Below are 27,908 nucleotides of genomic sequence, written 5' to 3'. Positions count from 1 at the left end.
CTGCCACTTGTCACGATGGGCAGTTGGCACACTATTTGGTGAGCAGGTTGTGATGACGCTGCAAGGTCACCTGACCTAGCTGTGTCATCCCGCCTGCCTTCATAGGCTGCTCTGTAGGTCCCTCCTGCCAGAGCCATGCTCGTTCTTTTTCGCTCAAAACGTCAAAGCCGACAAAGCTGACACAGACACCGACGCCAGGAATAACGACATCGATTTTTTTTACAACGGGGCCTTTAGCGCTCTCACATTAAGAGTCGCCGCGTGCCATCGTAATAAACGTACGATACTTATGAGCATGTACTGGCTAGCGTGCATCAGTTTATATCAGTGTAGTTCCCGATATTTGCTCACAACGACGCAGACAGGACGCAGTCTGTGCCTCTGCTACGAAAATAACGTAGAGGTAATTAATTAGCTATGGCAAGAACCCCATTTCTTCCTGTACGCAGTTCATTATATGTTAGCAATCTTGATACCGTTTTTAGATTCCTTCGTATGCTCTGGCCAAAGAAGTACCGCAGCAGCTGGCCGTTTTATCGAAACCAGGTAAATTTTACATACAAATAAACCTTCAACCACGTGAAACTTGTGTACACACTCTTTTCAAATTCGCTGAGCAGCTGCCTTGGCAGTGACGCTAGTTATTGCCTGTGACGACTGATTTCACAAACTTGCTTCAGGTGGACTATTTCCAAACTCACCCCCGATTACTGTGCTCCTTTTTTTTCTGGCTTCTCGGTGGCGTCATTTTGACACGCGCACAATGTTTGCTCTATATAAACAGAGCCTGAGTGTGCGTATAGGCATCTGCGTATAGGCATATATTCGTATAGCATGGCATATATAGGCATATATATGTGTAGGACGCGTATGGGCATCAACGCGCCTTTCAGCACTGCAGGGCTCGTACATTTTAGTAATCTGCTATCAGCGCTCCGAACCACGTTCTGTGTCACTTCCGCTGTCAGCTCGCGCATATCTCATGAGCCTCCTTTCCAGGCTGACTGAGTTGCGCTGACGCCCATGATGTCAGCAAGCGGCCAGCTTCTCAGAAGGATAGTAGCGTCCGTGCTGCCGCAGTCTCGTTGTTGTTGTTGGCCTAAGCTAAGTCGAGTCTTCTAGTGTCGTTGCTTCTTGTCCGCTTCTAGTTGAGCCACTCCCAATGTTTTTCTTCTTCTATTCTACATTGGCATGCGCTGCTGTTGGCCATATAACTCAATAGCACATATAGTTGTTAATCTCCGCATTACAATGGCACGCAAACAAAATAGCAAGCCTTGCTGTCCCTTTTTATCAGGAGTTGGGCGAAAGGATTTGGGATTCTTTTTTGTCTCGAAATGAAGAATAAACTGGTAGACCATGCAGATGACGCGTCAGCTCTACAATCCTAAACTTAGGAGGGCGAAACTGAAGAAAGGGCCATATGGAATAGTCGTCAGTCCTTTGTCTTTGCCTATTGTCGCTGTTGGGCTTCAAACAATTATGAAAGGGGAAATAGCCCGAACAGCGAAATTTTTGAAGTCTGAGGCGACTATCTGAGGGTTCAAAAATTTAGATGAAATTTGGTTTTGTGAGGTACTGTAATGGAGACAAAGAATTGCAGCCACTGATAAGGTTAAGGACTGTGGTGCTGACCGATGAACGTCTGTCGTGCTGGCACGTATAGGGCGGCCTGTCACTCATCGGGTTTTTGCTGTGGCTGGTGGCATATGCGACTGCAAGCGAGCGTCCTTAAAGCGAATCCGCAGTCTCCATCCTTGCCGGCTGATGCTTGCGTTCTACCGCAGGTTCCCGAGAGACCCACGACAATAGTGTGTAATTTTGCGTTCAGTGTCTCAGCCCAAGGGCGCGGGATTGAATCCCGGCACTGGCAGCCGCAATTCGACGGAAGCGAAATGTAAAAAGCAAAGGCCCTTGTCCAAATGGTCGAAGCAATCCAAGGCGTCTACTGCAGTGTCTCTCATATTCCATGTGGAAATTTCGAACGTTAAACATCGCAAACCAAACCAAACTTTCCCGCTTCGGTAACCATTCGTTAAACGCACTCACCTTCGGTATAACCTACAGCAGTGAAGTGTCGACATTTAAAACACTGGGACATGGGACAGACTGGTAGGATTCGAGACATCGAGAGAATGGGTGGAGTTCGTTTTTTACTTTCACATTCAAACCGCTTTCGCATAACTTGCCATTACATTTCACACCTGTAATGTCATTTACAACGCTCGCTGCACTGTGTATAGCCCGGTTTATAGTCTTTTTGTTAGACTCAAAGTTTTGGGCCCAGGGATGAGCACTGAAAATATGCATGGGCTAATTTTCCTTTTAATGGATTGGAAAGTTGCTGTTCTTTAAGAGTGATCATTGAATGTACACCGAAAAATTTCCGAATACTCACAGTGTCTCATGACCCGAAACTGCCCCCATCACGCTGACATGATACTCACTTTTTCTATCGCGAAGAATGGTGTTTAATCGCAAAAAAGCCCAGTTTAGAGGCAGAACTAATTGGTTTCCAACAAGCTTCGCCCAAAAGGGTCAATCCGAGCACCTGCGCATGGCATGCGAAGCAGCCAAGAAAAATATCACGATCACAAGCGCATGATGCAAAGCGTTCCTCTCATCCGACATTTGTAGCCACCAGGTGGTTTTGTGCGCCAATGCATGGAGTTCTGATTATCCACGCTGCTCTTCTTGACAATGGCTGCTAAGGAAACTCCTTCAATGTAACGGGCAGTTGGGTTCGCAGACGAAATGAATATACAGGATCACATGCCCAACATCGCATCGCATGATTTCATCCTCATAGCCTTGCTGGGCTAGGTGTCACTAACTACAGGAGAAATGTTCCATGTTACGCGAGCAGGCTGCAGCGATGCACCATAACCATTAGACTGCTATGACATGCAAGCCACGAAGATATGTTCGGCCGTGAACAATGCCATTGAGTGCAACGACACGCTAAATGCACTTCAGTAACGTCGTGCGAGAGGACACTTGCGAAGAAAAATTCACAAACGTAAAAACGAAAACAAAATGCGCTGCTGCAGACTAGTGTTTCAATGCGGTCTCACGTGTTCCATTTCCTCAAGAAAAGCACCCGTCTCAAAGGTGAGACCCGCTTCGGTGCACAGCGGAGTGAGTCACAGCATATGTGAGGGTGCAAAATGGAGCCCTCGATATTAATGCTATGGCGCAATCTAGCGACTCCTCTTCGCTAGAGCGGCGCCTTGAACTACTGCAGGCTCTACTATGTTCTTCGGGCAATTATGAAAATATGGAGCACAGTCGCTGGACAGTGTTTCAAAAAACGACGATACTTCCGGCTACTGTGAAATTGTCGCGGCAGGGCTTATGTCTCTGACGCTGATTATTTCGCTCGGTGGCTTCCTTTGTGGTGGCTCTTGGTCTTGGCGTTCCGAGCGCCTGGTTCACGAGGGACTCCTTTCTTGCCTGCCTGATCATCCTCCTTCTTTGGGGGCCTATCGCTACGTGCCTTTCCATCGCTGCCCTTAGCGGCTTCGGCTCGATCTTCGGTTTGGCCAGCGGCGTGACTACCAATATTATCCGTTCCTGGCGAGAACGCAGAACCTCCGCGATCGCTCTCGTGCCTCAGAAGCCTGTCTCCTCTGTGCTCAGTGGCCCTTGGGTCGGTTTTCTTGGCGGCTTCGGCTTGACCTTGGGCTTTACTAACGCCTCCGCTGCCAGTTTCGTCCATCGCTGTCACTGCGGCTGACGCAATATGCGGGGGTTCACTGGGTCCATGAACGGTCTGTGCGCTGGCGACGGGAACATGAGGAGACTTCGCTTTAGCTGGCGAATGGTCGGAGGGCGAGAGCAGCGCTGCCGAATCCTTTCCTGGCACTGGCTGTGTGCGACCGCATACGGCGTCGGAGTGCCTGTCACCTTTAGGGCTTCCGGGTTCTTTCCCTGTTGTTCGCTTTCGCTGCCTTTCTGGAGACTTTGAGCCGACCGGCGAGGGAGAGCGCAGGAGGTCATCAGGTGCGCGGTTCGGTTTCTCAGCCTCGTTCGCGATGTGATATGCTCCGGTGGTCAGAGGAGACGTCAAAGGATTCTCCTGCAACCACAAGAATAAGTGAGCAGTAGTTCAGCATCCTTTTGTTGCTCATATTTCGCGGTTGTAGTACTTCGCACATTCTATAAAGCGAACAAACGTTTTATGCCCCACTTGGGATGTCCTTCACTAAATTTCTGTTGTGCTGGAAGGGTGGAGCAACATTGCTAAAAATCACTCTGGCACCGTATAATTTTACAATTTCTCAACATGTTAATTACTGCTCAGTACACGATGCTGATAGCGCAGGCAGATTTTACAGCGATAGCTGTTAGGCACCCGTCCCTGGTTTCCGCGCCGTAGTCGTCGGCCGTCGTCGCCGCTGGTCAACCTGGGTCGCATAAGCCTACGGGTGGTTCTGTTTGCAACAGCCGCCTGCCAGCGCAGGGATGCATCACTTGGCCACTACACCAGTGTTCCAGGAAAGTATCCCCAAAACTCAACCTCTAAACAGCTATCGCTGAATCTTGCGTTAGACTGTCGTAACCGTCCTGCAAGTTCTTTTTAAAAACGTCACAGAAATAAAAGATTGCAATTTTTTTTACACCAGTAACGGTTAGTCGATAATGAAGAATTCGCATGATCAGTCTATAGACGCGATTGACTACACCATAGGGTTCCGCTAACGGCCTGCAGCGCTTGGAGGAATCGGGAAACGCGAAGGCAATTAGAACTCCCCCCTCGCGATTTAACGGAGTGATGAGGCAGTTTTGTTTCATAAGCCAGCAGTGCATGCTGCCCGTTTCAGAGGCCTTTCCCCTCAGCTCCTCCTTCACAGAACACCAGGGTATCCCACTGGCCACGGTTCCCCTCCTCGGCCATAACAGGCCGATAACATTTTTTTAAAGCTAAGGACTACAAGAACGTGAAATACAGTAATCCGTTCTGTTAGTGTTATTAGGATACTTATAATAACCATGGAATGGCAGTACTGCTGATCTGCACGTTGCGCCAAGTTCTTCAACCTAGGGTCGTAACACTTTTCTGTGGGACACCGAAAGCCTGCTGGTTCATATCTGGATGTTAAGGCTTTGACGTTCGAGCATCCACTCGCAGATCCTTGTGGTACCTTGTCCCTCATGGAGGTCGCTTTGTGACTCTCCGCTTTGCCCTCCGTGGACTTCAAACGGGGTGAAAAAACGGTCGGCGAAGTCGCGGCTGTATTCCCTTCCGTGGACGGCTGGGCCTGGGCTGCTTTTCTAGAAGGCAACTTCTTTTCCGGTGCCTTTGGAGTAGGCGAAGCCGTTTCGCCTTTCCGCCGGTGCGTTTTGCGTGCCGGGGATTGCGCCTTCCCGGAAGCCGCCGCTGCAGCTTCAGGTTTTTTATCTGAAGCCGAGAAAACAAGAAAAAAATTGACCATGTTATTCTACAGTGCACATGCTACAGTACCGACTGGCAAACTGTCTTGCCTTCAAGTATACAGAGAGAAAGGAAATCTGACATCGTCAAACCATGGAGTACCTCTGTACAGGGTCAGTATGTGCTACTTCCATTCCTGTCAGCAACTTCATTGGCATTCAGCCTGTGATGCTGTCAAATGAGAGGTTCTAAGGCCGAAGCTCTTTCCTGCTACGAAGTGCCGATAGATCTTGCAGCGCTGAAGTGTGAAATTAGGATAAATACAAACACGTGCTAGCAATCACGAAGAAAATCCTCTGCACGCTAGTCACGGAATCCAATGCACGACATCCGCCTGCCGCACGCGTGTCCTACCAAATCTACCCTACAATGGCGGCTCTAAACGCGGTTCCTTTTCTTGGTACATGCCATGTAGAGAAGCAGTGTATTCCTTAGAGTGTACACCATTGCCACTTGAGGCTTGCGTAGTGTAATTTAAACACCTGCCCGTGGGTAAGTTTAGGTGAAGGTGTCTTGACAGGATGCCACTGAGGCCTCCTGCAAGCCCTACACTTGAAAAAAATTATTGAAACCATAAATAAATCGCTTGCAGTTCAATTTTAGTCATGCTATTTGCTCACGTTTAGTTAAAAGAGCATTCTTGGTAAAAAAAAATACACAGCCCCATCAGGGCTGGTGCCTGAGCCACGGAGATCGGCTCCTTGGGCACAGGCAAATGACTTGAGAGGACACTTATGTTCAGCTTTAAGTGTATGCAGCGATAGCTTTAATGGCTACCTTAAGTGGGCTGGAGTCTTGATGGCTTATCACTACACAGACACGCATATGTTCTTTTTTTCGCCGTCACGTAACATTTGCCCGACCCTTAAACGTACACTGCGATAGCATTAAAGGTCCCTCCCGCTCAAGTACTTTCACTGTCGCCTCTACTGCACATTGATTAATCGCGGGGTGTATTCATACCACTCCTGGCGCAGTGGCGCAGCTTTTAAGGCATGCGCCACTGCCCGGCAGGTTGCTGTTGGAAGCATAGCCACCGGTGAGGCTTGAGACCCAGGTTGCTCTTCTTGATCAACCTCTCGCAAACAATAATTAATTTAACTGCCATCTGCTACGGTGGGCAGCTTGCTCACCGTCCGATGGGCAGGTTGGAATCTACCACGGTGGTCAGGTGGCGATCACGTGACTTAGGTGGCAAGTGGACCACCTGCTTTCCTGTACATACCATGGCCGCCGACACCAGGGCTGCCGCTGAAGAGGACCCATAAAGCTATCGCGTTAAAATTCTAGATATCTCGAAAGCAAAAGTTACTCTTATCCTCATCCCTTAGAAGCATAGGTCTTCCTGAAGTTCAAGAGAATGCCATTACGCGGCTTAGAAAGAAACACTTTGGGCTGTGCATTTTTGAAAAAGCGTCTACCTGCTGCTTGACATGACACTGTGCATTCAACCACTTAGCCAGGCGTGGTGCTGGAAAATCTACATTTGTTATTTGCTCTCTCATTCTACCTGCCACTGTGGCTGCCGACGGCTTCTTCTCTGTTGCTTTGCGGCGCCGGGGACTGAGGCCAACTTCCGGAGACAGGCCGTCGGTTTCCAATGCCTTTTCAGGCGCCGCACATTTCTCGTCACTTGCGGATGATGGCGCGAAAGATTGCGCCGGGGACTTCACGTCCACGGGGCTCGCCGGTGACAAGGGAAAATTATCCGGAGAAGGACTTGCAGAGAGCCCTTTCTTGGACCGCTTAGCAGGCGACTTGTGGCCGTGAGGCCTTTTACGGTGCGGTTGCTTTGCCAACGGATGCGGTGCCGGCGACTGTACGTCCGGTGCGACATGCTCTCCTGCAGTCTGGGCGTCTTCAGCAGAGCGACGTGATCTCGGCGAACCACGGATGTTCTTCCTTTGGGGCGACGTTGTTTCTTTCTTCGGACTTTTGAGCGACTCGGGCGATTCTTGTCGGCCTTCACGACGCATTTCTAATTCCGGTAAAGCGTCTGTCTCACCCCGCTGTGGGACAGGAGATGAGATTTCATGCTGCTCCAAACCAAGGCTGTTTGTCGGGAGTGATGGCAAAGCAGCTGATTCTTGCAAAGCTGATGGTGATCGCCCCGAGAGTGACGCAGGAATGTGGTCTGCATTGTTGCCAGGACCAGCTTCTGCGACACGTTGCTCCTCATTCGGTCCGTTGCTTTGGTCTCGCTGAGCCGTAGAATAAACGGGAAGCTCAGAAAGAGACAGCATCTCCGGCGCTCTAACCTCGTCTCCCTGGGGAAGTCCTTTCTCTTCCACAACCATTGTCGCATGAGGAGGGAGTGTAAGTGACGGGGGTTCTACAGGTGCTGGTTGTTGCTGCTTCTGTGGCGATGACCTTGATTCAACGTTAAGGTGCTCGTGGACAGTCGAGCCGACAGGACTTCTGGTGTCCGGGTGCTTCTGGCTCGTGTCACGTGGTACGTCTTCGCACTGAACATGCGGAAGGTCAGCGTCTGATCTAACGGGTGAAGCCGCAGAGCCAGCGTACTCTCCGGGGGGCGATGACAACGTTGCCTGGTGCTGTCCTGCATCACTTGCGCGGGGTGGAAGTGGCAGTGGGGGTGGCGAAACAGCGGCGCTTGGCGAAGCAGCGTGGTCCTGAGTCGTCCCGGCTGCTTTCTGCGCAGCTTCGCGGGGCGATGTCGGTAATGCAGGCGTGCGGTGCACCTTGGCTTTGACGGAGCGCCACACGGCGCTCAGCGGACGGGACATGTGGAACGTGCCGGAGTCGGGAACGACCTGCGCCGTGTTTCGTATGCAGACTGGTCAAACTAGATGGCGTTACTTATCTTGAGCAGACATGTAATGTTGAGAAAAGCTCCTCAATATAGCCCCACTGTGCAAAGTAGCGACATAGATAGTTATGCCAATATGGTCACGTAGAGAGACATTTAAACAAGTATCCCTTACATTGGAAAGTGCATGAAGATAGAAAACGAATGGTTAAGGCGTCATATCAGTAACGTCGAGCGGCACGTGAGCTATTCAGGATATACGGTCTCCTTCTTAGTCCTGCAGAACAGGGCTTACTGTTTCCCTGAAGATGAAAAGGTCTTGAAGGGTCAGGAGAAAGGTTATTCTTTCTTTATGGAGAAAGCTTGAGGGGTCGCATTTAGCTTAGAAGCAAAGCAATCAGCCTGGCTACTTTTTACTAGGACGAGATCCCTCGCGATAAAATGTGCCCTATGTTACTGTATGCCTTGTCCTAAGTTAAACATGCTTGCCGTTTTGTAAAATACACGATAAAGAAATTTAATGCTATAAGGTTAATATCGATGGAATAATATAGAAAGCTGCCAGAGCGACTTGACAAATATATTAAGGAAATTAATCAACGGCGGTTGCAGGCACTGTGGCGTCCGTGGGGCAACACATGCTACTCGCCGCGCGGTGAATGAAAAACATACTACGTATGCGTAGTGCGAGGTTGGTGACGGGTCGTATTAAGATTGGCTTAATGTCGCAGAACAGAACGTAGATGGCAAAGTAGCTTGGCAGTGTGGGACATGTAAGGCGTACTTGCTGCAGTTTAATTCAACGTAGTCAACGCTTGCAGTGTATCAGAGCAACGTACAGCTAGTTTCCCTGACCTTTTCTGGAGAGCGCCATTTGACGGGTGGCTTTCCATCTCTCTCTTCCGAGCTGTCGTAGCGCCAGTCGCTGGTGGACGGGCTGTTCTTCGCCTCAGAGGTCAGGATCAAGTGCGTGCCCAGCATGTCGCTCGACGATTGCGTCGGCGACTCCACCTGATGCACAATACAAGAAAAGTACAGTGATATTAAGTGAAAGTAACGCGACATGCATAGTGTATACTGACTATATTGCAGCAAGCCCATAGGTGAGTCCGTGGCAGTTAAACTCCAGTAGACAACACTGTCGTGCTGTTCCATCCCAGTAACACTTAGGTGCATTTCAGTACCGCCAACTGATAATGGCTAGCGAAAGCGTCGTCTTCAGTGATGAACGAATTACACTATTGGCTGCTTGTACTTAGGGCACCTTCCGCACTTATTATTTAAGACAGTCACCACGGCTTGTTCTGTGCGACGTCGGAAGGACATTAATCTGTTCGGATGGGCTTAAGAAATGGGGAAAGTTGAAGAAGCACGCTGCCTTAGCCTTTTAAGTTCAATGCTAGCTGACTCTACAAATATGTGGGCAAGTTTGTGCGAACAAACAGACCTGCTTATCTACAGCTGACGCTTTGCTGTAGAGTTTCAGGATGTAGCGCAGCACGTGGTGGCAGAAACACAAATAACTGGTCAGCAATTTGCTTCGCAAGTGTTTCTTACTCAAAACACGCACAGTGGACACGCCCCTACCATCATCAGCAACCCAGGCGTGTGTACCGGCCTAAAGGCAGGAATAAGGCTTTCTTCATTAGTCTTGTTCTTAGCGAACAAGGCCGGACGTTGAAAGCAAAGTTCGACCGACATCACCAGGAAAAGTAATGTGCTTACAGTATACCCGAGACCATTCAGCCACCGGAACGCACAGAGCAGGGCTGGTGTCGGTTTTTTTTTTGCCGCAATGTGAGCGGGCTATTTTTTTCAAGACAACGCTGAAAGCCTCTTGTGCAAGGCATCCAACAACACAAGTTTATAGTAAGTCACGGAACAGATACTACCATGAAAACGTCTGAATGTTTGTACCAGAAGCAAACTGCCTCATGGTAAGAATGCAAATCGGTTTAAAAGATACAAAAAGAACTGAGGTGACTGGAAAGGTGAGATCGACTTTTCTTCGTCCTGTCATCTCAGTGTTTTGAGAGAATGGAAACGTTGTTAATCGCCGTTCTCCACACCGACCTATAATGGGAGCAAGAAAAATAACTGAAAAAAAGGTGTCCCGGCTCGTGCCATTAAGTATAATGGGCTTAATATGATATGAAGTAGAAAAATTACAAATAATATTAAAGAATTTTGCATAGCAGAAAATAAAAAACTAAAAAAAGCTATTTGATGTGTGGTACCAACAATGCGCCGACTGATTACATCCTTTCCAGAAGCGCTCGACGATTCCGTGGGCTCATATAGTACGTGTACTTCATACTGAATAAAATTGCACCGTATTGCGCTGTTTTCCAAAGCACCTAACTGGACGCCTGCCACTGCAAAGCTACATTTCATCAGTGCAGTACATCTCTAGTTTTATGGCGTTCAGAGTCGCGCCATATTAGCCGCGGTCATCTTACGCGTGGCTGAGGTGACGGAGATGAAGGTCTTGGAAGCGGCTCAGGCTCCAGTCGCTCCGATGCTGGGGAGGCCAATGTTTGCAGATTGGTGTCTTCGGCAACCAGCTGAAACCGGTACTGCATGACCTGCTCCCAACTGACCGGTACCCAGGTCGGCAGAGGGAGCAAGCACTCTCCAAAGCTCTGGACGGGTTTCATAAGCGTGGAGTTAAAAAGTGTCTGCAGCGTTGTAAAACGCGTAGCATTAAGGCCGTGGCCTATGAACAGAACGGAAAGGTGACCGAATTCGTCCGACAAACAAGTTAATAAAAAACTGGTTGGAGGAACTTAGATATCTCTTAACTGCGGGAAAGCGAAAGCCGTTTGCGACTCATTGAACTTATGTGAATTTGCAACGTTTGAATTTATTTCACGACAGAGGAGAAGAGCAGCTGGCGCGAGCGTGGCGCCACGTGACCTAGCTCACGTGACCTGGATCACGTGCATAGACCGTGTGACCTAGGTGGCGATGTAACGGACAGACGGTCACCGCGAGTATGAGCCATTAAAGGCTACGGTCTTAATATTCAATTGGTGCTCCTAGATGTAGATACGCAGATATGCATAAAACAATAATAATGTCCACATGATAGGGTGGGCTGTCTCCTAAGGGGTGATCTCTAACCATTGCAGCAGATACAAAGACAAAGTGAGAGGGAAGCGTAGAGAAAGAAAAAAATGAAGACGATGACATACCTGTACATACGCAGACAGAGAAATGGACAGAGACAAATAAGTGTAAAGAGCGATAGCATTTAATTGATTTTATAAAGTAATTGGTACTCATCTTATTATCTTATTTACGCCCTCCATCTCCCTCTGAGGCAGGCGGGGAAGGGAAAGAAATGCACTCTGTAGGGAAAGGGATTGGGCCGGAGAGGAGGATGGCCGCCTCAGTAATACCGAATCCCCACACTTCCCAGTTCATCACCACTGCTGACCGCCTTAGCCAGTACCGAAGAGCCTAGTCGCAACAGCTCACATGAGCGAGCTACAAAAAGCGTATCCAGCTAACTACGCGGTTTAATGTCCTCAGCTCATGTGAACGTAGATTTGAGTATTTTGTTTCACAATGTAGAAGAAGAGGGCGAAAATAATGCTCCATATCACATCACACTGCCGACCTGACTGCTGGCCTGCTTTATGGAATGGTCGTGCCTGCTTGGGAAGATAAAATCTGGGGACCTGCTCACCAGTTTCGTGCACAAGACGAACACGACGGCGCACACTGGGATGAAGCTGAGCTCCAGTGCGGGTACCCAGACGATCAGCATGTTCAGCAGAGGTGGGTAACGCCTGTCTTGCAACGGCAGTGATAGCAGCTTGGCCGACACCAACGCCTGAAAATATGTTGCAACTTTTGTTGGAAAAGTTGCCGTCATGCGATAAAGACAGTCAGAGGAAAGGTGGAGCTGTGATATGTTTTTTCTGGAACGTATTTCTAACGCCTCTAGTCTTTAGGCGTGGTGATAGATTTTTGAGGTTTTGTATTCTAGCCAATTTATTTTTGTAACAGGTTTTTGCAGCTCCAATTCTCAAAGGCACGTTTTTAGGCTGTGTGGCGCCGTTCGCGCTGTCGGAGGAACACCGCGTAAGACTGATTGGTCAGCATACAGCAATGTCACCTGTGACGAAACACATGAAGTTACAGCAACGCGACATGGCAACGCACCACGCTAAGTGGCCCGAACACGTCATAAGTGGTGTCAGGCACACTCTGTCAAAGCGGATAATAACGGAAACACAACCTTATACTGACAACCACGTACAGCTTTCGCTGAATAGCTCGTTAGACTGTGGTATTTATCGTGTAAGTTATGTTTTGGACGGATGCTGTTGCTCTAAAGGGCTGAAGTTTGAGTAACCTGGCTTGATTTGGTTTATGGGTTCTAACGTCCCAAAGCGACGCAGACTATGAGCGGCGCCGTAATGAAGGGTCCTTGTAGTTTCGACCACCTACGGCTTTTTTAAACATTTTTTTAACATGCCCTCACATCGCACAGTACACGGGCCTTTAACATTTCGCCCCCATCGAAATGCGACCACCGCGGCCGTAATTGAGCCCGCGTGTTTTGGTTCAGCAGCCAAGCACCATAGCCACTGAGACACCGCAGCGGTTAGTTTCAGTAAACTGCTGGCATCTTCTCCGGGCTACTTCAACTGTCATATGGCTAGCAGGTATTAGGTCTAGGAAGTCACTGCGTAGAAACAAACGTGCGAGCATTTCGGCATGCCCCTTTTTTAGCTTGAGGGACATAAATTACTGACTGCTGCCATCGCTGTTTTCTAGACTGTACACGATTTTGTTAATGTGCCTTGAATTCTGAAAACAAACCTCCATGTACACTGATACTCACGACGAGGATAACCGGAATCACTGACGTCCAACAAAGCTTCACAAAGAATCCTGGCTCCTCATTTGTCATGAGCCTGGAGTCGATCGCGAGCCTCTTGGCACCTACGCAACATCAAGGAAATCACTTAGTCATTTATCATTTTTGGTGACAGGACGAATGATACACAAAAAAAAAAACGTTTAGTACAGAGCAATAAACAAGGACTCGTAGACAATATATGTCGAAGTCTTGCCGGAACCTTAAATTGATTTCATCGGAGGGCCTTCTAAAAACCCGTGGACCACTGATTAAGGTCAATAATTTCTGCCACCTAGAATTTCACAAAACAGAGCACGGTAAGGCTGTTTTGTGCGCATCTCCTCCGTCTGCCCTTGCACGGTTGTCTACAAACCTGTCACAGCGCTTGAACGAAGCACCAAGGAGTACACTGCGTCATTCACAAGTGGCCTAGGGCTCGAAACAAGACCTTATCGCGTGTGCACATTGCCAGGGTTCGTATTTCTATCAACATGCCTTTAAACTCTGTATCGCGCCCGCCAGGCAGCGACTACTGTCAAAAATGCGCAAAAGAGGGCGCCACTCGAGCGTTGTACACAGGTGTGTGGACGACTGTACGCCTCAAATAATGCAAGCACTATTTTCTCCGCAGGGGAGAATGGCTACAAGATTTTCCCGAATTTTTTCTCCGAATCATCACGGAGAACTTACACTCCAAGCGGACACAGCAGGGGCGTAGCCAAGGGGGGGGTTCGGTGACAGAACACTCCCGAAATTTTCTGAGCGCTGCATTGCCTCCTTCCCCACCTCCTTTCGGCCTTTTTTTGCCCAAGCTTTTTACACACCGCATTGATATAGTAAAAACAGAAAAACGACCATAAGACAATTGTCGGTTTGTTGACGAAAATGGTTCCTGTTCTAAAAACCAGATGGCACCACTCAGCTGAACTTATCGTTATCGTTATCATACGTCATCATCATCATCATCATCATCAGCCTGACTGCACCACTGCAGGGCAAAGGCCTCTCCCATGTCTCTCCAAATAGCCATGTCCTTTGCCAGCTGCGCCCACCCTATGCCTGCGAACTTCTTAATCTCATCCACCCACCTAATCTTCTGCCGCCCCCTGCTACGCTTGCCTTCTCTTGGAATCCACTCCGTTACCCTTAAGGGCCAGTGGTTATCTGGCCTTCGCGTTAAATGCCCTGAATTAACAAGCCCATTTCTTTCTCTTGGTTTCGACTATGATGTCATTAACCCGCGTTTGTTCCCTCACTCACTCTGCCCGCTTCCGGTCTCTCACACACTATCATACACTATCGACAAAATAAAAAGTGCATTTTTTTAAGCGCCTTTGCGGCCAGGCGCCTGTTCACATGCACGGGGTGGACGTCTTGACAAATGTCATTCGTTCGCAGTGGCTGACCTTGTTCTAGATCAGACACTTTTGTGTATTTGTATGTCATGTAAAAATATTGTAAACCGCCGCGATTTTTCGTACGAGTGTTTTTTGTGAAAAAATAAACGCTCCATACGAATCGTCCTTGGCTTCTTGTCTGCATTAGTGTTTCTATGTGGACATTACAATGAACTAACCATCTAGCCCTTCGGCTTTATTACAGCAGAAAAATGACTAAGATATAATGTTTGGGCGCAGGCTCAATGCGTATTTGTTTGCCGGCAGCGTATAACACCCTCTGAAAAATACATCTGGCTGCGCCACTGGAACACAGGATTTGTGAACTCTTTTGTCATGATGTCAGAAGCGAGGTAGGACTTAATAAACGCCGAAGCGGATTGGTCTGTCGTCATAGCGAAAAATTATCGCACTACCTATACGGGTACACCGTGCTCAAAAATGCTCTGCAAGGACAACTCCGAACCACGACGTCATTAGTATCAGAGTAGCTTCTTAAGTAGCACATATGACCGGATGAACTAAATTTGCCGCATCTTCGCGTGTTTTCAGAATGGCATATTTTATATCAAAAGAGCGCACTAATTGATATTAATGAAATGTCGCAGGGCTAACGTTACCATATAAACGTCGCTTAGGGTTTCACTAGCTTGTTTATTAACTTTTGCTGCGTTTTATACAGTACGCTCGTAATTTTCGCATCACGTGAGAAGACTACCCATTCTGCTCAGTGGTCAGGAGAACGAAAATCAGCCAGACCATTGTTGAGGACACTCACCGTAGAACTGGACGATAACGATGACCTCAAGCGCCAGAAGGAAAAAGCGCAGAGCGTTTTGACTATGGGACAGAATGGAAAACACCTTGGCTCCACCCTACGAAAAAATGAAACTCATTGAGAAACTAATCTGCTACACAGGAGACCGAAATTTCTACATCTACTCTTCGCTCTACCATTCTCCGAGCTTCTACTCTTAGCATTACTTCTGCTGCTTTATTCTATCGGTACTGTTACTTCTATTTGGATCACAGAGCAAGTGTATTAGCTGTACCAAGGAGGGTGCACTACCTAACATTGGATGTCTAGCGATCGTAATTTCTGTAGCTCACTGTAATACTACCTTCTGCGTTGTCATTGCGTTTCTCACTGTTATTATTGTTTTTACTAGATATCATCATGCAACCAGTAGTCATTAGTCATATTTCCTGTTCCTTATTTTATTTCTACTCCCTGCACTGTATTGTGTAAATGTTGAAATCAACCTCTCCCCTCTGTAAACCACGTGCTTAAAGGGTTTCAGAAATAAATACTTTTACTCCTGCCCTTGCTCTTACTGTCGTACTCTTTTTTTCCTATCCTTACTATAACTTCAACCTTTACTCCTACGAATTTGTTTAGCCTTACTCCCATTTTTATGCGTTATCCTACTCCCCACGACAACGAAAGGTTGAATCTCGAAAGATCCTCATCATTCAACTTTCGCTGAACTAAGTCAGTGCATGTTATTAGCGAGGAGAAGTTGTGTTGACTACTCTGTTCTAACTGAACTTAAGAGTGAATGGGTTCACGTACGGGAGCGCTAAGAGCCATGCTTAAGAAGAACAGAAAGCCGCAGATGAAAAAGTGCGCCATCCTCCTGTTGACCAGCACTGGCGGATGACACGCGGACAGCACTTCCATGATGATGTCAGGCATGATCAGCTGCAGGATTTGTTTGTTAGAAAAACTGTGCGCTATCCCAACTAGCACTGAATATCCGCCGGAAGTTATATATAGGCCGGTCCTCGTCGTTAACAATGTATACAACATTTGGCACACGTCTGGAGCAACCTTGTGACTAAGATTTGGGACATCCGCAGCTCTGGACAGTGAGGAACACTGTTTCTCGCCTTTTCTACAACATTGGGGTAAGAATTACATCGTTAATGGAAGAATTTGCAACGCTTAGTGTGTAGCGCCTGACCCGTTTTTGTGAAAGTTCCATACCTTAATGTTAAGTTTATTTTTTTAATTACTCGAAGCTTTTAGCACGTTGACCGCTGCATGGGCTCACTTTAAAAACACGCTAATTTTTCTGGTTTGGATTGTTGGCGCGTTGCATTCCATCGGCTTAGGAATATTAGCAAGAATTTTTTTTTTCACACCGCACAATATGCACAGTTTTACTCTAATGTCGCGGGAATTCTAGCACCCCATGGTCGCTTATTCAAAGAACGAATAGGTCTTGTAACTGTGCACTTCATAACATAATAAGAGAAGCAAGGTCACTCACAAATTTGGGCAACATCATGGAAACAACCCACAGAGAATGAACACGGCTCCAGAACTCTGGGTAGGATCCCAAGCTGACAGCCTGAGGAGTGATGCTCACGATGAAGTTGAAATCTGCGATCAGAGTGTTACGCGCAACGATAACATAAAGATAAAGAAAGGAACGGACAAGGAATCAAAAACGAGCTGATAATAAAAAGAAAAATTGGTGGAGAAAAGTATATATTGGCGGCATATGGGTTGTATGCGTTAAGTGCAGCATCTATAACTAAGTTATTTGTTCGGATTTTATTAACCGACGACTTCAAGAACAAAACCAATAAAAGAATGAAAATTGGATTTCGAAAACTGAAATTGGCGCAGTAATTGTCTAAAATCTCGGTGGACACTCGAACCGCGCCGTAAGGGAAGGCAGGAAGATAGGAGTAAAAGAAGAAAGGGAGAACAATACCGATACAAAACAAATCTCTGCACAAAGACAATAGTAAAAATAAATAACGCAGTTTAAACGTGATAAATTCAAATAGCAGCATTGCATTGCAACTTCTGAGTCGAACCCACTCCACATTTTTAAAGCCCAGTGTTGATTAAGAGTTAAAGCTGAAATAATCTTTCTCTCGCACACTGCATCAGTTTTCAATCCCTCTGTTGTGTTCTGTTGGACTTCGTAACAAAAGAAAAGAAGGCCGTTCTCATTTTGAGAACAATACGCACTGAATAACGCAGGTTCGGTACCAGCCGCACACTGACAAAATGCATTGAATGTATTGACTGTTAGCATGACAGGGAGTATATTTTGCAGCCACAGGCATATTATTTCAAGCGGCTGTTGTCACCGTGAGATCAAAGTGAACAAAATAATACTATTGAGGTGAGACTTCTCCCTGAGCGGTTGCAAATAGAGCAAACTTTTTCTGACACCGCACTTATGTTCCTTAATTCGTTTTAAATCATTACCTAAGTTTTCAGATGCTTCAACCACAACGTGACAATTTGAGACTCAAAAGGTTTAACGGTGCCCAGAACAAGCTCAGTTAACAACAAGCTACTGTGGCACCACGTAGTGTCATTCTTGGGGCCTCCACAACCACTAGATTTCAATAAAGTCTAAGGTTTGGAGAAGACACAAGGATAGCAACAGGAATCATTGGTGAAAGAGCAAGACCGGATAGAGTAATCAGGCTATGGAAATCGCAGGGGCAGGCAAGGAGCAGTTGGGGCATGCAAGATGTAAAATTGAGGTGTATTCGAGGATACTTTTTCCTTTCAGGAAGATTGACTTACAATACTACCTTAGCTTAAGAACGTAAGGGTTGAAAATAAGGTAAAGTGAAGAGGCCCCTTATGAAAATCCACTTAAGTATAAAAAGGGGATATAGCTGAAAATAAAAAAAGAAATCTTTCTACGTTCGGCAGCGCACTGAAGCACCCGCCATCTGTCGTCCGTCCCTGTTAAGATAAATACGCACCCGCGTGCACCAGCATGTGGACGTTTATGCCCGTGCTGTCCGATAGGTGTCCCAGGAAGAGGAAGGAGACGATTGTGCCGATGCCCTTGCTAGCCGTGTCCACGACCAGCACGAACATCACGTCCCTGTTTTAAAGAAAATGTGGCAGCGTTCTTGGAGAGGGTGGTTCAACAGCACTTTGATTTTCTTTGCGTTTGGATGCGTCAAAGCCCTTGCAGATGTTGCTAGCCGAGCATGTGTTAATAAACGCTTTATTCACCAATGCGTGCATACAGGCTTGTGTGCATACAAGATAAGTTTGGAGGTGGATGCTCACTCCTGAAATCTGTTCTTAAAGCAGTTCAGTCGCTCGATGCCGAGGTAGATGGTCCCGGTGACGCCGACACTTTCCAGAGATGTGTAGAGGGCGTTAATCCACATCTGCAATAAAATATTGATGGAGAAAAAACAAACAAACTAGTAAGTCATTTTAACTTTGGGATGGCCACATGGCTGCTTCTTTCTTTGAATGACTGACGTACTGATTCTTTAGCTTATATCTGTACCGAAAATGAATTTATTAGAAACTGTACTGCAGAAGTAATCCGGCAGAAGTTATGCCAGTCCGCTGTGCCACAGTTATTTCGGAAGTCCACGACATCGAATGTTGTGCGTGCAATTCAATCAAGCCGCTGAGACTTGAATAAACTACTACTGCATTGAGCAACAGAAAACCTGTGTGAAGCTACAGGACGGTATTGATCGATATTGCAAGTAGCTGTATTAAATACTAAATTAGTATAAATTTAACGTGTAAACGCGAAATTCTAAACTCAGGCACCATGCGGCATGCGGATTAGCGTGACTTCAGGGGGTCGACGACTGCGAGTTGCCGCGATGTTCAACTTTTGCTTCCTCAATCTTTACGCATCAAATGGTGACATTCAGGCCATTCAAGAACGCTTGGGACAAAACAAGGCAACAATTTTTCGGTAGTGCATGCTGGGATATTGGTTCCGGTTAACACAAGGGTCGGTTAACGCGAATCGTTCAAACCTCCAGGTTAGCCGTCGATGCCCAGTTCGAGTGAAGAAACATGCGCAGTCCTGAAGTGGAGCCTGAAAGGAAGAAGGCCCGGGCCAGCAGCATCAGCGTGGTCAAGGCGTGCAGGATAATAATGCCGTAGAAGAGCTGCAATAAAAGCGCACAGGAATACGGCATGAGTCATTGGTTTGGGAACTACGAATGGCAGAGTACGCATACTTAGTCACCCATTAGTCAACCTGTCACAAAGAGTGTAAAAAATGGAGTAACTTTCGTTTCTTATATCATATTTAAGTAATTTTCAAGCTTTATTACAGAAACGGCCTTTCCAAGTTATATAAAAATTAAGATAGAGTACCATCTGCCAGAGATTAAGCAGGCCGACTGAGAGGAAATTTATGCAAAAGCTAACCTTAACTTCAACACATTCTAAAATGTGCGTGGCTGTAAAGCTAAATTGACAAATGGGTCAGCAGTTTTAAATTTTGATCTTCATTTACTGTAAGAGCCTGCGTATCTAGGCCACTTCATTCTTAATTGTTTAGAACTCATCAAAATTAGCTAAATTTTAATTGCGCTGTAGTCAACTTCTTTTTCTGAATTAATCTCACAGCGCTTTCCCACTTCTGCACTGCATAGACGATTAACAAAGAGATCCTTGAAGCTCGTGACTTTTACTCGACGTTTTCAATGCCTGCTCATTATACAGTGAACAACAACCTTGTCTGAACCACTGTGTATAAGGGAAGCGAAGTAATTGTGTTTTGGAATCTCGTGAACATGATGCGCATCAGTCGATACATCTTAGAGCGCTCTGGAAGTTCTTGGACTCCACCAATTATTTTCTTTCTGTTTATTTTGTTTTTGCTTTTACGCTATCTTGGTGAAAAACAATCGAACTTCCGCCGCCACGTGGTGTAGACACCGCGTCCGTAAATTGATGCGAACGTTTTTAAGCGCTTGGGTATGCAGTTACCGCATACATTTCGGTAAGGGCCGAGCTCTTATAGTAGCCATTCCCGCAAACTGGCACCCGAAAAATTGACAAAGAAGAGCTGGCTACGTGCAAGTCCTCTTCAAAATTTTATACTTTTCCTCGCCGGGAACGTTCCGTAGCGTGCAAACAATAATGCAATAGCTTTTCCTGACAAAAACATGAGACTACAAATGATTTCCCTAAAGCTTTCGCAGTGAAGTGAGCTTAAAGGGAGGTGATGTCAGAGTCGCCTTTCAACGAAGGCCGCAGGTCTCGAACGCAGAGCGCTGTTTGCACCCTCATCCTAAGAACCCTTACAGACAAGCGTCAACTTTAATCACCATACGCACATATCTCGCCCTTAATTGTCATTCGGCATAACTTGAGGTTACTCCACTTTTGAAAATCAGCCTTGTTTGTTGCGGGCTATTCTTGCTGGTCATCGTATCATCCAGACTTTAAATTTGTTATGTAGATGAATGGTCCCTAAGCCAACGCTAAGCCGTCTCAAAATACGGGTCGCCGCACATACGGATGACGCATACTCTGAGTTGCACTGCAGCAGAAAACTTGAGTTGTAAAACGCCAGTTTCGTGTAAGGTCCGCATACTTTCAAAGTCTTTAAAAAGAAAATGCGGGCCAAGAACGAACATATCTGGTATCTGTCACATTACGAGCGATTTTCGTCACCACAACTCTTAGCTATACTCCAGATTTCTGCGCTGTATAAAGCAGCCAAAATCCTGGACACGGAAGTAACGTGTCACACGCTGTGCCTACAAAAGCGAGCAGCCGCTTTTTATCCTAATCCGCTGCAATGTGAAGCACTGTCAAAGCAGCTCGGCCCTTAAAGACGCACCAAAAATGCAGCTACTTGTCTACCAGCGAGTCGAAGGGGTTATTATAAGAATTCTGTATGGATTACTTATGCTGTACCCACACTGTTTCTGTTCTTATACGAACATTGTATCCGCTAAATCTGAACGCCGTAATCTTCCCAAGCATTGCGTAGCGCCAAAGCAGCAGGTGGAAGTTGGAACAGCTCGTACGTATGTTTGAGTGCTGAAAACGATTGCAACACCGTACAACAGCATGTAAGAAGAAATCATGGACCATTGTAGTGTCATTAAAAAGTCCCCCGAAAGTCTTTATTTCTGCGGACCACAGAATGCCGTGATTCTCTCTTCCTCCAAGCTCGCGCTAGAGCGCCTGCAACGCGTGGCTTGCGTTTGTAAATTTTGATTCTGGTTTCCGATCAGGAAAAAGAGAATACAGCTCAGAGGTTTTGCAGTTTGATTACTTGGCTCCCATTTCACGTTGGAGTGTTTTGTAACGCCGCTGCAGATCTTTCCCAAGAAGCTAGGTAGCATCAAGCATCAGTGGCTATCCCAAAAGTGAAGAGTTTCACAAGCCACCTAGTGGTGACCCTTTAAAAAGTAATATTTCTTCTCTTCGGCCGCCTCTGCACCTACGATGCGTTGCACGAGGCTTATCACACGAGAAATCAATTCTCTTGCACCGACTGCACATCAACTCCGCCTATACACTCCAGTAGGGCTGAGAAAACAATCCTCGCGCTTCAGCTGTGCTGTCATGGGTGATTTGTATCAGCTCATTTTATTGTACCTGTGTTTCCTGACGAGTGTGAGACACTCGTGTGCAACCTCAGGAGAATCAATGTTCCGTTACGTATCTAACATTGTGTACCCTGGGCGTTCACGAACTGATCGGCGGCCAGTCTAAAAATACTTGCAGTTTATAAACGACACTAGCCCTATGGAAGAGTGGTAGAACTCTTCCATTCAATTAATGACCACCGTGGTGCTAACCAGTCCGTTGGGCCATCGGCGGTGCGGGCTTGGCAACATTACTTTTCTGTCCTTTTTATCTGGCCACACTAATATATGTGATGCTAACCGGGGCCGGGACACATTTTTCTTATTTCTTTTTTCTAGTCTCAACATAATCTATGTGAGGCTAACCGCGCCTACATATAAACACCACCACCACCTAAGCGGTACCCCTACAGGACACCGTTGCATAAGAGAACATGCGCGGAGTTTGGGGCTGGCGAAGACAGGCAGACGAAGTAGACACCAGTGCGTAGTGCTGTTTGTTCCTGCCTGGTTTCTGTCCTGTTTCCGTGGTCACAGATATTCAGAATAAGCTGAAATGGGGGCGTGGTAATGTCGCCAATGTAATATGTCTTACCACCTTCAACTTGATGATCCCCCTGTGCGCTATGGCAAATACCAGCACCCAGATGGCGGCGACGGCGAATATGGGCTCTGCTCTGGACACGTCGTACGAGGACTGCTCCCAGATGGACGGGCGACGGCTGCGCACAACACAGCGAGCAAATTATCAATTGCTCGTTTCACGGTGTTGGAAACCAGCGAGAGGAAACCATATTCGCGTTCTACGGCGGTGTCGCTCGATTGCTTACAAGTCGTATGGCGACGCGGTGTCTGGCAAGTCAAGGATGCAGGTCTCGGCCTCTTCCTTGTAGGTTCGGGCATCCACCAGCAACACTTCGCTGCCGATGGCGACCGGCATGCCCTCAGTCAGCGTGCTGTGGCGGAGGCTGTTGGCCAGATGCTGCCGCACCACCTTACAGGGAGTCTGAGAGAGAATGAAACACTGTAAACGCTTGCTCAGAGAGAGCCCTGCTCTCCAGTTCTTACAGCGATGTCTCTTATACGGAACCCTCATCAGCGGCTTCAGACTGTAGAAGACATAGTCATAGCGCTAAACAACTGGAACAAGGGGGGAAAAACACAAAGGCTAGTGTGTTGTGAAGACAACACAGTAGCTTTTGTATTTTATTTCTTTTTCCCCGCTATTTAGCGCTGCTACTATGTTCTCTCTGTCTAAACACCAACTAGCCCAGCTTTCTGCCTTAAATGTCACACTATAGACCGTGATCTCCCGTAATATGAACGTCAAATAACCGAACACACGAAGTTGCGAGTCATCAAGTGACGAAAAAACTAGGCACGTACCCATGCGCCCTGTTGCGATTCTTGTGGTAGGCCAGTTTCTCTCTTTGTCGTGATGTGTTAGTTCAATCTGAACAGCCATTGGCAAATTGCTGACCCAAGCACAGCGACAGCTTTCGCTGAGTTTATCTCGATACACAGCAGGATGTATACACTTGGTAATTTTTAAACTTAAGCTCAGCATGCAGCTTCGAGGATGCTGTTAAAGTATTCGATAACTAATATAAGAAAAAATGCAGTAAAAAAATTATAAATGGATGTTAAGAGGCTTTCACAAAGAGTATCTCTTTTACAGACCGAGGCACTCTCTACGTTCCGTTCTTGCGAAGTTTCACTCAGAGGGTGTGCGTCCGCGTTCACTGCAAGTACCAATGGTTTTTGACGCTGTCCTTGTAGTTTGCAGAAATCTCTCTGATGCCTCCGGTCAGCTCACACTGAAAACGCAGCTGCATAAAATACTCCCAGATTTAAGCTGGTATGCACAAGTCCTTTTTTTTCCAACAGGTGATAGTCGACAGAACATCTCAATGGTTTGCGCTCTATTTAAGCTTCTGTGAGAACAAGCGTGACGGGTCTTATACAGAAGTCATTACCCCTGTATGCACAACATTGAGCCATCGCTGTATAGGCCTAGAGGTCTGAGCATAAGCCTCGCATATGGGAGGTGCGGGCTTCTATTCCCAGTGTCGCCAGGTACCCACCGGTTCCTAAGGGGTACAAGCTTTCCCATGGTCTTGTGCTCGGATTCTTTCGGGAGAAATGGTTGGAAAACAGGTCTTTTCCCCCACCGTGTGTGGCCGAAAAGCACCAATGTGCCATGACGCTCTTTGTCCAAAGCTGCCCTTGAGCCACAAAATGCGTCGCATCATCACCACAAACCGCGTTCTTAATACAAAATAGAGAGATTGTTGTTCGCCAACATCATAATAGGTTACTGTAATTCATTAGCATTTAATTCCCGAAAAAAAATTGTCAGGATAAAGGCAACATCATCCCTTCGCGGGCTCGGGGCTCTACTGCCGTGATACATCATCCGCGAAAACTTGCTTTCTCCCTATGAGAGAGAGAGAGAGCAATATATGCTCGATAAAGGGTGTTATTCACTGGTACCATGAGGGAACCGGCGGCAAGCCGGTCTCCGTCGCTTTCATGGGCGCCGCCGTGTTTCCTGACCGGCGTCCTGAGACGCCTTCTAGAGCGACACACCAAAGCTAGTCGCAGGAGTAGTATTATAGGCCTCCGCTTTACTGTTCGGATAAGAAAGCGAATAATATTTTAATTAAAGCCAAACGACGTTTTAAGGATGTCAAATTCGATTCTTCGCCCCTTCTTCAGAATAGGCCACTGAAGAAGGGCCAGTAAAAGAATCCTATCTCCTGAACATTTTATAAATAACTGTACGGTAGTCCACGGCTAAGATTCAGTGAAGTACAACAGGAAATTCAGTGCGCTAAAATGTAATGCACGGAAAGCTTGCGCCTCCATTTTGTGATGGCTATATGGCATCGGAAGAACATCCGGCGTAAACAAAATCCTCCGTATTAACCACGAATTATAATCTCATTTTGAAAAAAAGCAACGCTGTGATACCAGCAGCATTTTGTTTTAATGCAGGGGTAACATTACATATCAAAACAATTGCAGGAGGCACTTAAGCTCCATCTTGAGGGTATGAACGATAGCTTAAATGGCTTAATGTCCATATATGCACAATTGGCCATTCCCTACTTATTATTCATAAATCCCTGGGATTCCTATGCCACACCTGGCGCGACGGTGCAGCGGTTAAGCTGCGTGATTGCCTTGCGATGAAAGGTGCTTTCACTGATAGGGATTGTGCGACCCAGGTTGCTCTACGAGAGCAGCCTCTCGCGAGCGATCATTACTTGAACTGCCACCTGCCAGAGTGCACACTTTTCTCAATCCGCTGGACAGGTTGTGATCACGCTAAAAGGTTACGTGACTTAGGTGGCCCGTGCACCTCCCTTCCAGGTTGGTTATCTGTTAATTTTTATTCGATTTTTCGCTCACGGTCAACGACGACGACGCCGGATTATCCGCGACACGAGCGCCTTAACGATATCGCGTTAAAATACAAACAGGGAACTGACATGACATGAGTATACACATGGTAATTGCCCTCTTTCTGGCGATGTAAGCGCTATTCACCGAGCCTCGCCGAATGGTGTAGCAGGTGAAGTTGCGCGTCATCCACCCTCCGGGGCAGTCGTGGTGCCACTCGAACGACCTGGTCCAGGACAGGAGCAGCGCCAGTGCATCGGACAGCGGCGCGATGTCGGCCACGGCGTGTATCACGGCGTACGCCGTCATCGAGTAGCCCACGCCTGCGGCAAACCTCGCAGCTTACTGGTCGTTCAAGATGAAACGTTCGCAAGGCCTAGGTACACCGATGCCGGAGCTTCTGTCGCGAAATTCGACAGAAGTCAGTTTCATAAAATTATTTTTAAAAATCTACCTTGACACAGCTCTCGAAGAGGTACGCGCACAGGACGTTGGTGTTGTGTACCTTTTCCTCTGCGTTTTGACAACGCGCTGTTTTCTCGTAATCTCAAGTTTCCCCCGAATAGCAAACAAAATACAACGAATCTCAGCAACCAGAAACCGCGCTATAATTGCTGAAACCATGGTCGAAAGGTCTTCGCATTAACAAACCATGGTCGAAGGGTCTCCACATTCATATTAAGTAGCACACTCGCCAATGCGTGAGCGCTTGTCATTTCCTTGGGGAGGGGGTGATGAATATCAGTAGAACGCCGTAAATGAGAAGCTACGAAGCTACAAACACCTATTTAAAATATTACAAAGATATTTCCTAACAGATGGAGCCGGTCAAAGTGACGACAATGGGCGTATCTAAGTCATGGCGTCTGTAGAAATGTCATTTATATGCGCTCCGTATAGGCAATCGCTAGAGTCTGAAGCGATCTTCACTCACCAAGGAAGAGCGGAACTGTGCTGAAGATGCCCCTGTTGCCGTCTCCGGCAAACTGGGCCAGGTTGCTCTCCAGGCGCATAATGGGGAACGTCACGACTCCCAGGAACGCCAGGTACGCCAGCAGGAACGGCGCTGGATTTGAGGAAAGGCGCGTTCGCCGCCAAGTGGAGGTCATTCATCAAGGAAACGTCCGAGCAAATGTTCGCGAACAGATCGATCTGCTCTAGAAATCACGTCGTTGTTGAGGTTTGCAATATAACCGAAACCTAGTAAAGCGCGTTTTCACTGCATCCTGATGTGGACCGTAATTATAACTGTCTTGTGGTGAGAGCAACGGAAGTGCCCGCATCTTATTCTTCTCTCTAAATGCCTGTTTCTTTCGTGCTTCATTGAGCAGCTAGCCAGCTATCTGTCGGCTAACTGTCCGCAAGAACTTTAGATGATACCAAAGCGTCGCGAATGTCAGGTTAAAACACAGCTACGCAGACAGATTGTCTGACTCTATGAGTGAAACTAAAAGACGGGGGCTTATCCCACTTCGTTTGTACTTCTTGTGTTCACACCTTGTAGTCTTCGTCGTCTCACACACTGGCTAAATGCACAACCTGAAACAACGCACCGAAAAATAATGCTATCAGAAACTCTAGTTGAATCTGCACATTCAAATTCTACCACGAGCCAGGCGCGTACGGTCACCTTTACACCTGATACGTCAGTTGAAAGATAAGAAGTTATTCACTTTTTTGCGAGTGCTTGGAGCAGATAATATTGCGGGAGCCACCTCCCAAAAAATTCAGGTTCATATGTATGAAAGGAAAATTTCACCCCGAGGCCTGATGTTCATTGCGGGCAACGAACACCGCGTTAAAGCTATCAGGTGCAGCATAAGGTCGCTGAAAAAATCTCAGCTACTTAACTGCGGCTAATCGAAACCTCAGGTTTAGCAAGAAGGCCAGAAGGTATCACCTCCTCCATAGGCGATGAACATCATGGGAAACTGGGTCGCGTTCGCGCTCCCGGCCGTCATGACGAACAGGGTGGCCAACTTGTGCCCGCGGCTCTGGTAACACGGCTGGCAGCGACTACTCGTGGATGGCGTGGCCGACGCCTGCAAGAGGAAGACATAAGCGCACCGCTCTCCGCATTGGTTCAACCGCCATCCTCAGCAAGCGCACCCACCTTACGGTGCGTTCCAAATAGCGCATGCCTTCCAGCTCTTACGAGATGACCTAGCCCAACCAGAGGACGACATCCCGCTAAGGACGCTACACACTCAACACCCACCTTTTTAGCGCTGCCCTTATTAGCCATGGTTAGGTGAAGAGCGGGCTTTGCGGGAGAGCCAGAAAAGACCCAACCTAGCCGGCGATCAGCTTCTTCTTCGGAGCTGGGCACGCGGTGCGCGTGGCCGGTTCCGCTGCATTCTTGGCGCTTAGGTCGCTGTGCTGTGTTGCTGAAAGATAGAGGCTGTAGCGGCTCTACAGTAGTGCTGCTTTTTTTCTTGGGTATTGTTTCGCTTTTATATAGTTATAGGCACTGTTCGTCACCCGTCATACCCCCTTTTTTTTCCTCGCCTGCTTCCCCAGTTCACGGCAGCAGGCTAGAGAATTAACACTCAGGTCGACCTCTCTGCCTTTCTTTTCTTTTTCTTCGAGAAGTGTGTCATGAGGTAGAAGTTGAGAGAGGGTGAGTGAAGCTCTTACTCTGTTCGTCGTGATGCGCTAGTATATCTGGCCACC

General features: G+C 47.3%; 3 protein-coding genes across 3 annotated transcripts; all 3 read right to left on the bottom strand.

Moving 5' to 3' along the window:
* Positions 1-2,689: 2,689 nt before the first annotated feature.
* LOC144123447 (uncharacterized) lies at positions 2,690-10,826 on the bottom strand. Its single transcript, XM_077656273.1, has 5 exons — positions 10,664-10,826; positions 9,060-9,215; positions 6,945-8,208; positions 5,145-5,401; positions 2,690-4,078 (listed from the first exon to the last, which is right to left on the bottom strand). The coding sequence occupies exons 1-5, from the start codon at positions 10,784-10,786 to the stop codon at positions 3,371-3,373; spliced, it is 2,508 nt and encodes an 835-aa protein (XP_077512399.1). The 5' UTR covers positions 10,787-10,826; the 3' UTR covers positions 2,690-3,370.
* Positions 10,827-11,808: 982 nt separating this feature from the next.
* Positions 11,809-22,546, bottom strand: LOC144124234 (sodium- and chloride-dependent GABA transporter ine-like). The gene is made up of 8 exons (XM_077656876.1): positions 22,426-22,546; positions 19,251-19,385; positions 18,532-18,635; positions 18,216-18,340; positions 16,748-16,860; positions 15,253-15,349; positions 13,060-13,160; positions 11,809-12,042 (listed from the first exon to the last, which is right to left on the bottom strand). The coding sequence occupies exons 2-8, from the start codon at positions 19,341-19,343 to the stop codon at positions 11,809-11,811; spliced, it is 867 nt and encodes a 288-aa protein (XP_077513002.1). The 5' UTR covers positions 19,344-19,385; positions 22,426-22,546.
* A 110-nt stretch (positions 22,547-22,656) lies between these two features.
* Positions 22,657-26,281, bottom strand: LOC144124233 (uncharacterized). Its single transcript, XM_077656875.1, has 3 exons — positions 26,170-26,281; positions 25,383-25,558; positions 22,657-22,836 (listed from the first exon to the last, which is right to left on the bottom strand). The coding sequence occupies exons 1-3, from the start codon at positions 26,246-26,248 to the stop codon at positions 22,657-22,659; spliced, it is 435 nt and encodes a 144-aa protein (XP_077513001.1). The 5' UTR covers positions 26,249-26,281.
* Positions 26,282-27,908: the final 1,627 nt, after the last annotated feature.

The sequence above is a fragment of the Amblyomma americanum genome, chromosome 3 (assembly GCF_052857255.1).
Source record: "Amblyomma americanum isolate KBUSLIRL-KWMA chromosome 3, ASM5285725v1, whole genome shotgun sequence".
NCBI lineage: Eukaryota > Metazoa > Arthropoda > Arachnida > Ixodida > Ixodidae > Amblyomma > Amblyomma americanum.
This window is presented reverse-complemented; position numbering and strand designations above follow the sequence as displayed.

Excerpts from the sequence above, each read along its gene's own strand:
- LOC144124234 (XM_077656876.1), bottom strand. The coding sequence starts at position 19,343 with ATGCTGCTGGCCCGGGCCTTCTTCCTTTCAGGCTCCACTTCAGGACTG. Across the intron at positions 13,161-15,252 it reads CGTTATCGTCCAGTTCTACG|GTGCCAAGAGGCTCGCGATC; the intron begins GTGAGTGTCCTC and ends GATGTTGCGTAG. Across the intron at positions 12,043-13,059 it reads TGATTCCGGTTATCCTCGTC|GCGTTGGTGTCGGCCAAGCT; the intron begins GTGAGTATCAGT and ends ACATATTTTCAG.
- LOC144123447 (XM_077656273.1), bottom strand. The coding sequence starts at position 10,786 with ATGCAGTACCGGTTTCAGCTGGTTGCCGAAGACACCAATCTGCAAACA. Across the intron at positions 8,209-9,059 it reads AATGGCGCTCTCCAGAAAAG|GTCGTTCCCGACTCCGGCAC; the intron begins GTCAGGGAAACT and ends AACACGGCGCAG. Across the intron at positions 4,079-5,144 it reads CGACCTCCATGAGGGACAAG|GAGAATCCTTTGACGTCTCC; the intron begins GTACCACAAGGA and ends TTGTGGTTGCAG.
- LOC144124233 (XM_077656875.1), bottom strand. The coding sequence starts at position 26,248 with ATGCGCCTGGAGAGCAACCTGGCCCAGTTTGCCGGAGACGGCAACAGG. Across the intron at positions 25,559-26,169 it reads CACAGTTCCGCTCTTCCTTG|GCGTGGGCTACTCGATGACG; the intron begins GTGAGTGAAGAT and ends GGTTTGCCGCAG. Across the intron at positions 22,837-25,382 it reads ACACCATTCGGCGAGGCTCG|ACTCCCTGTAAGGTGGTGCG; the intron begins GTGAATAGCGCT and ends ATTCTCTCTCAG.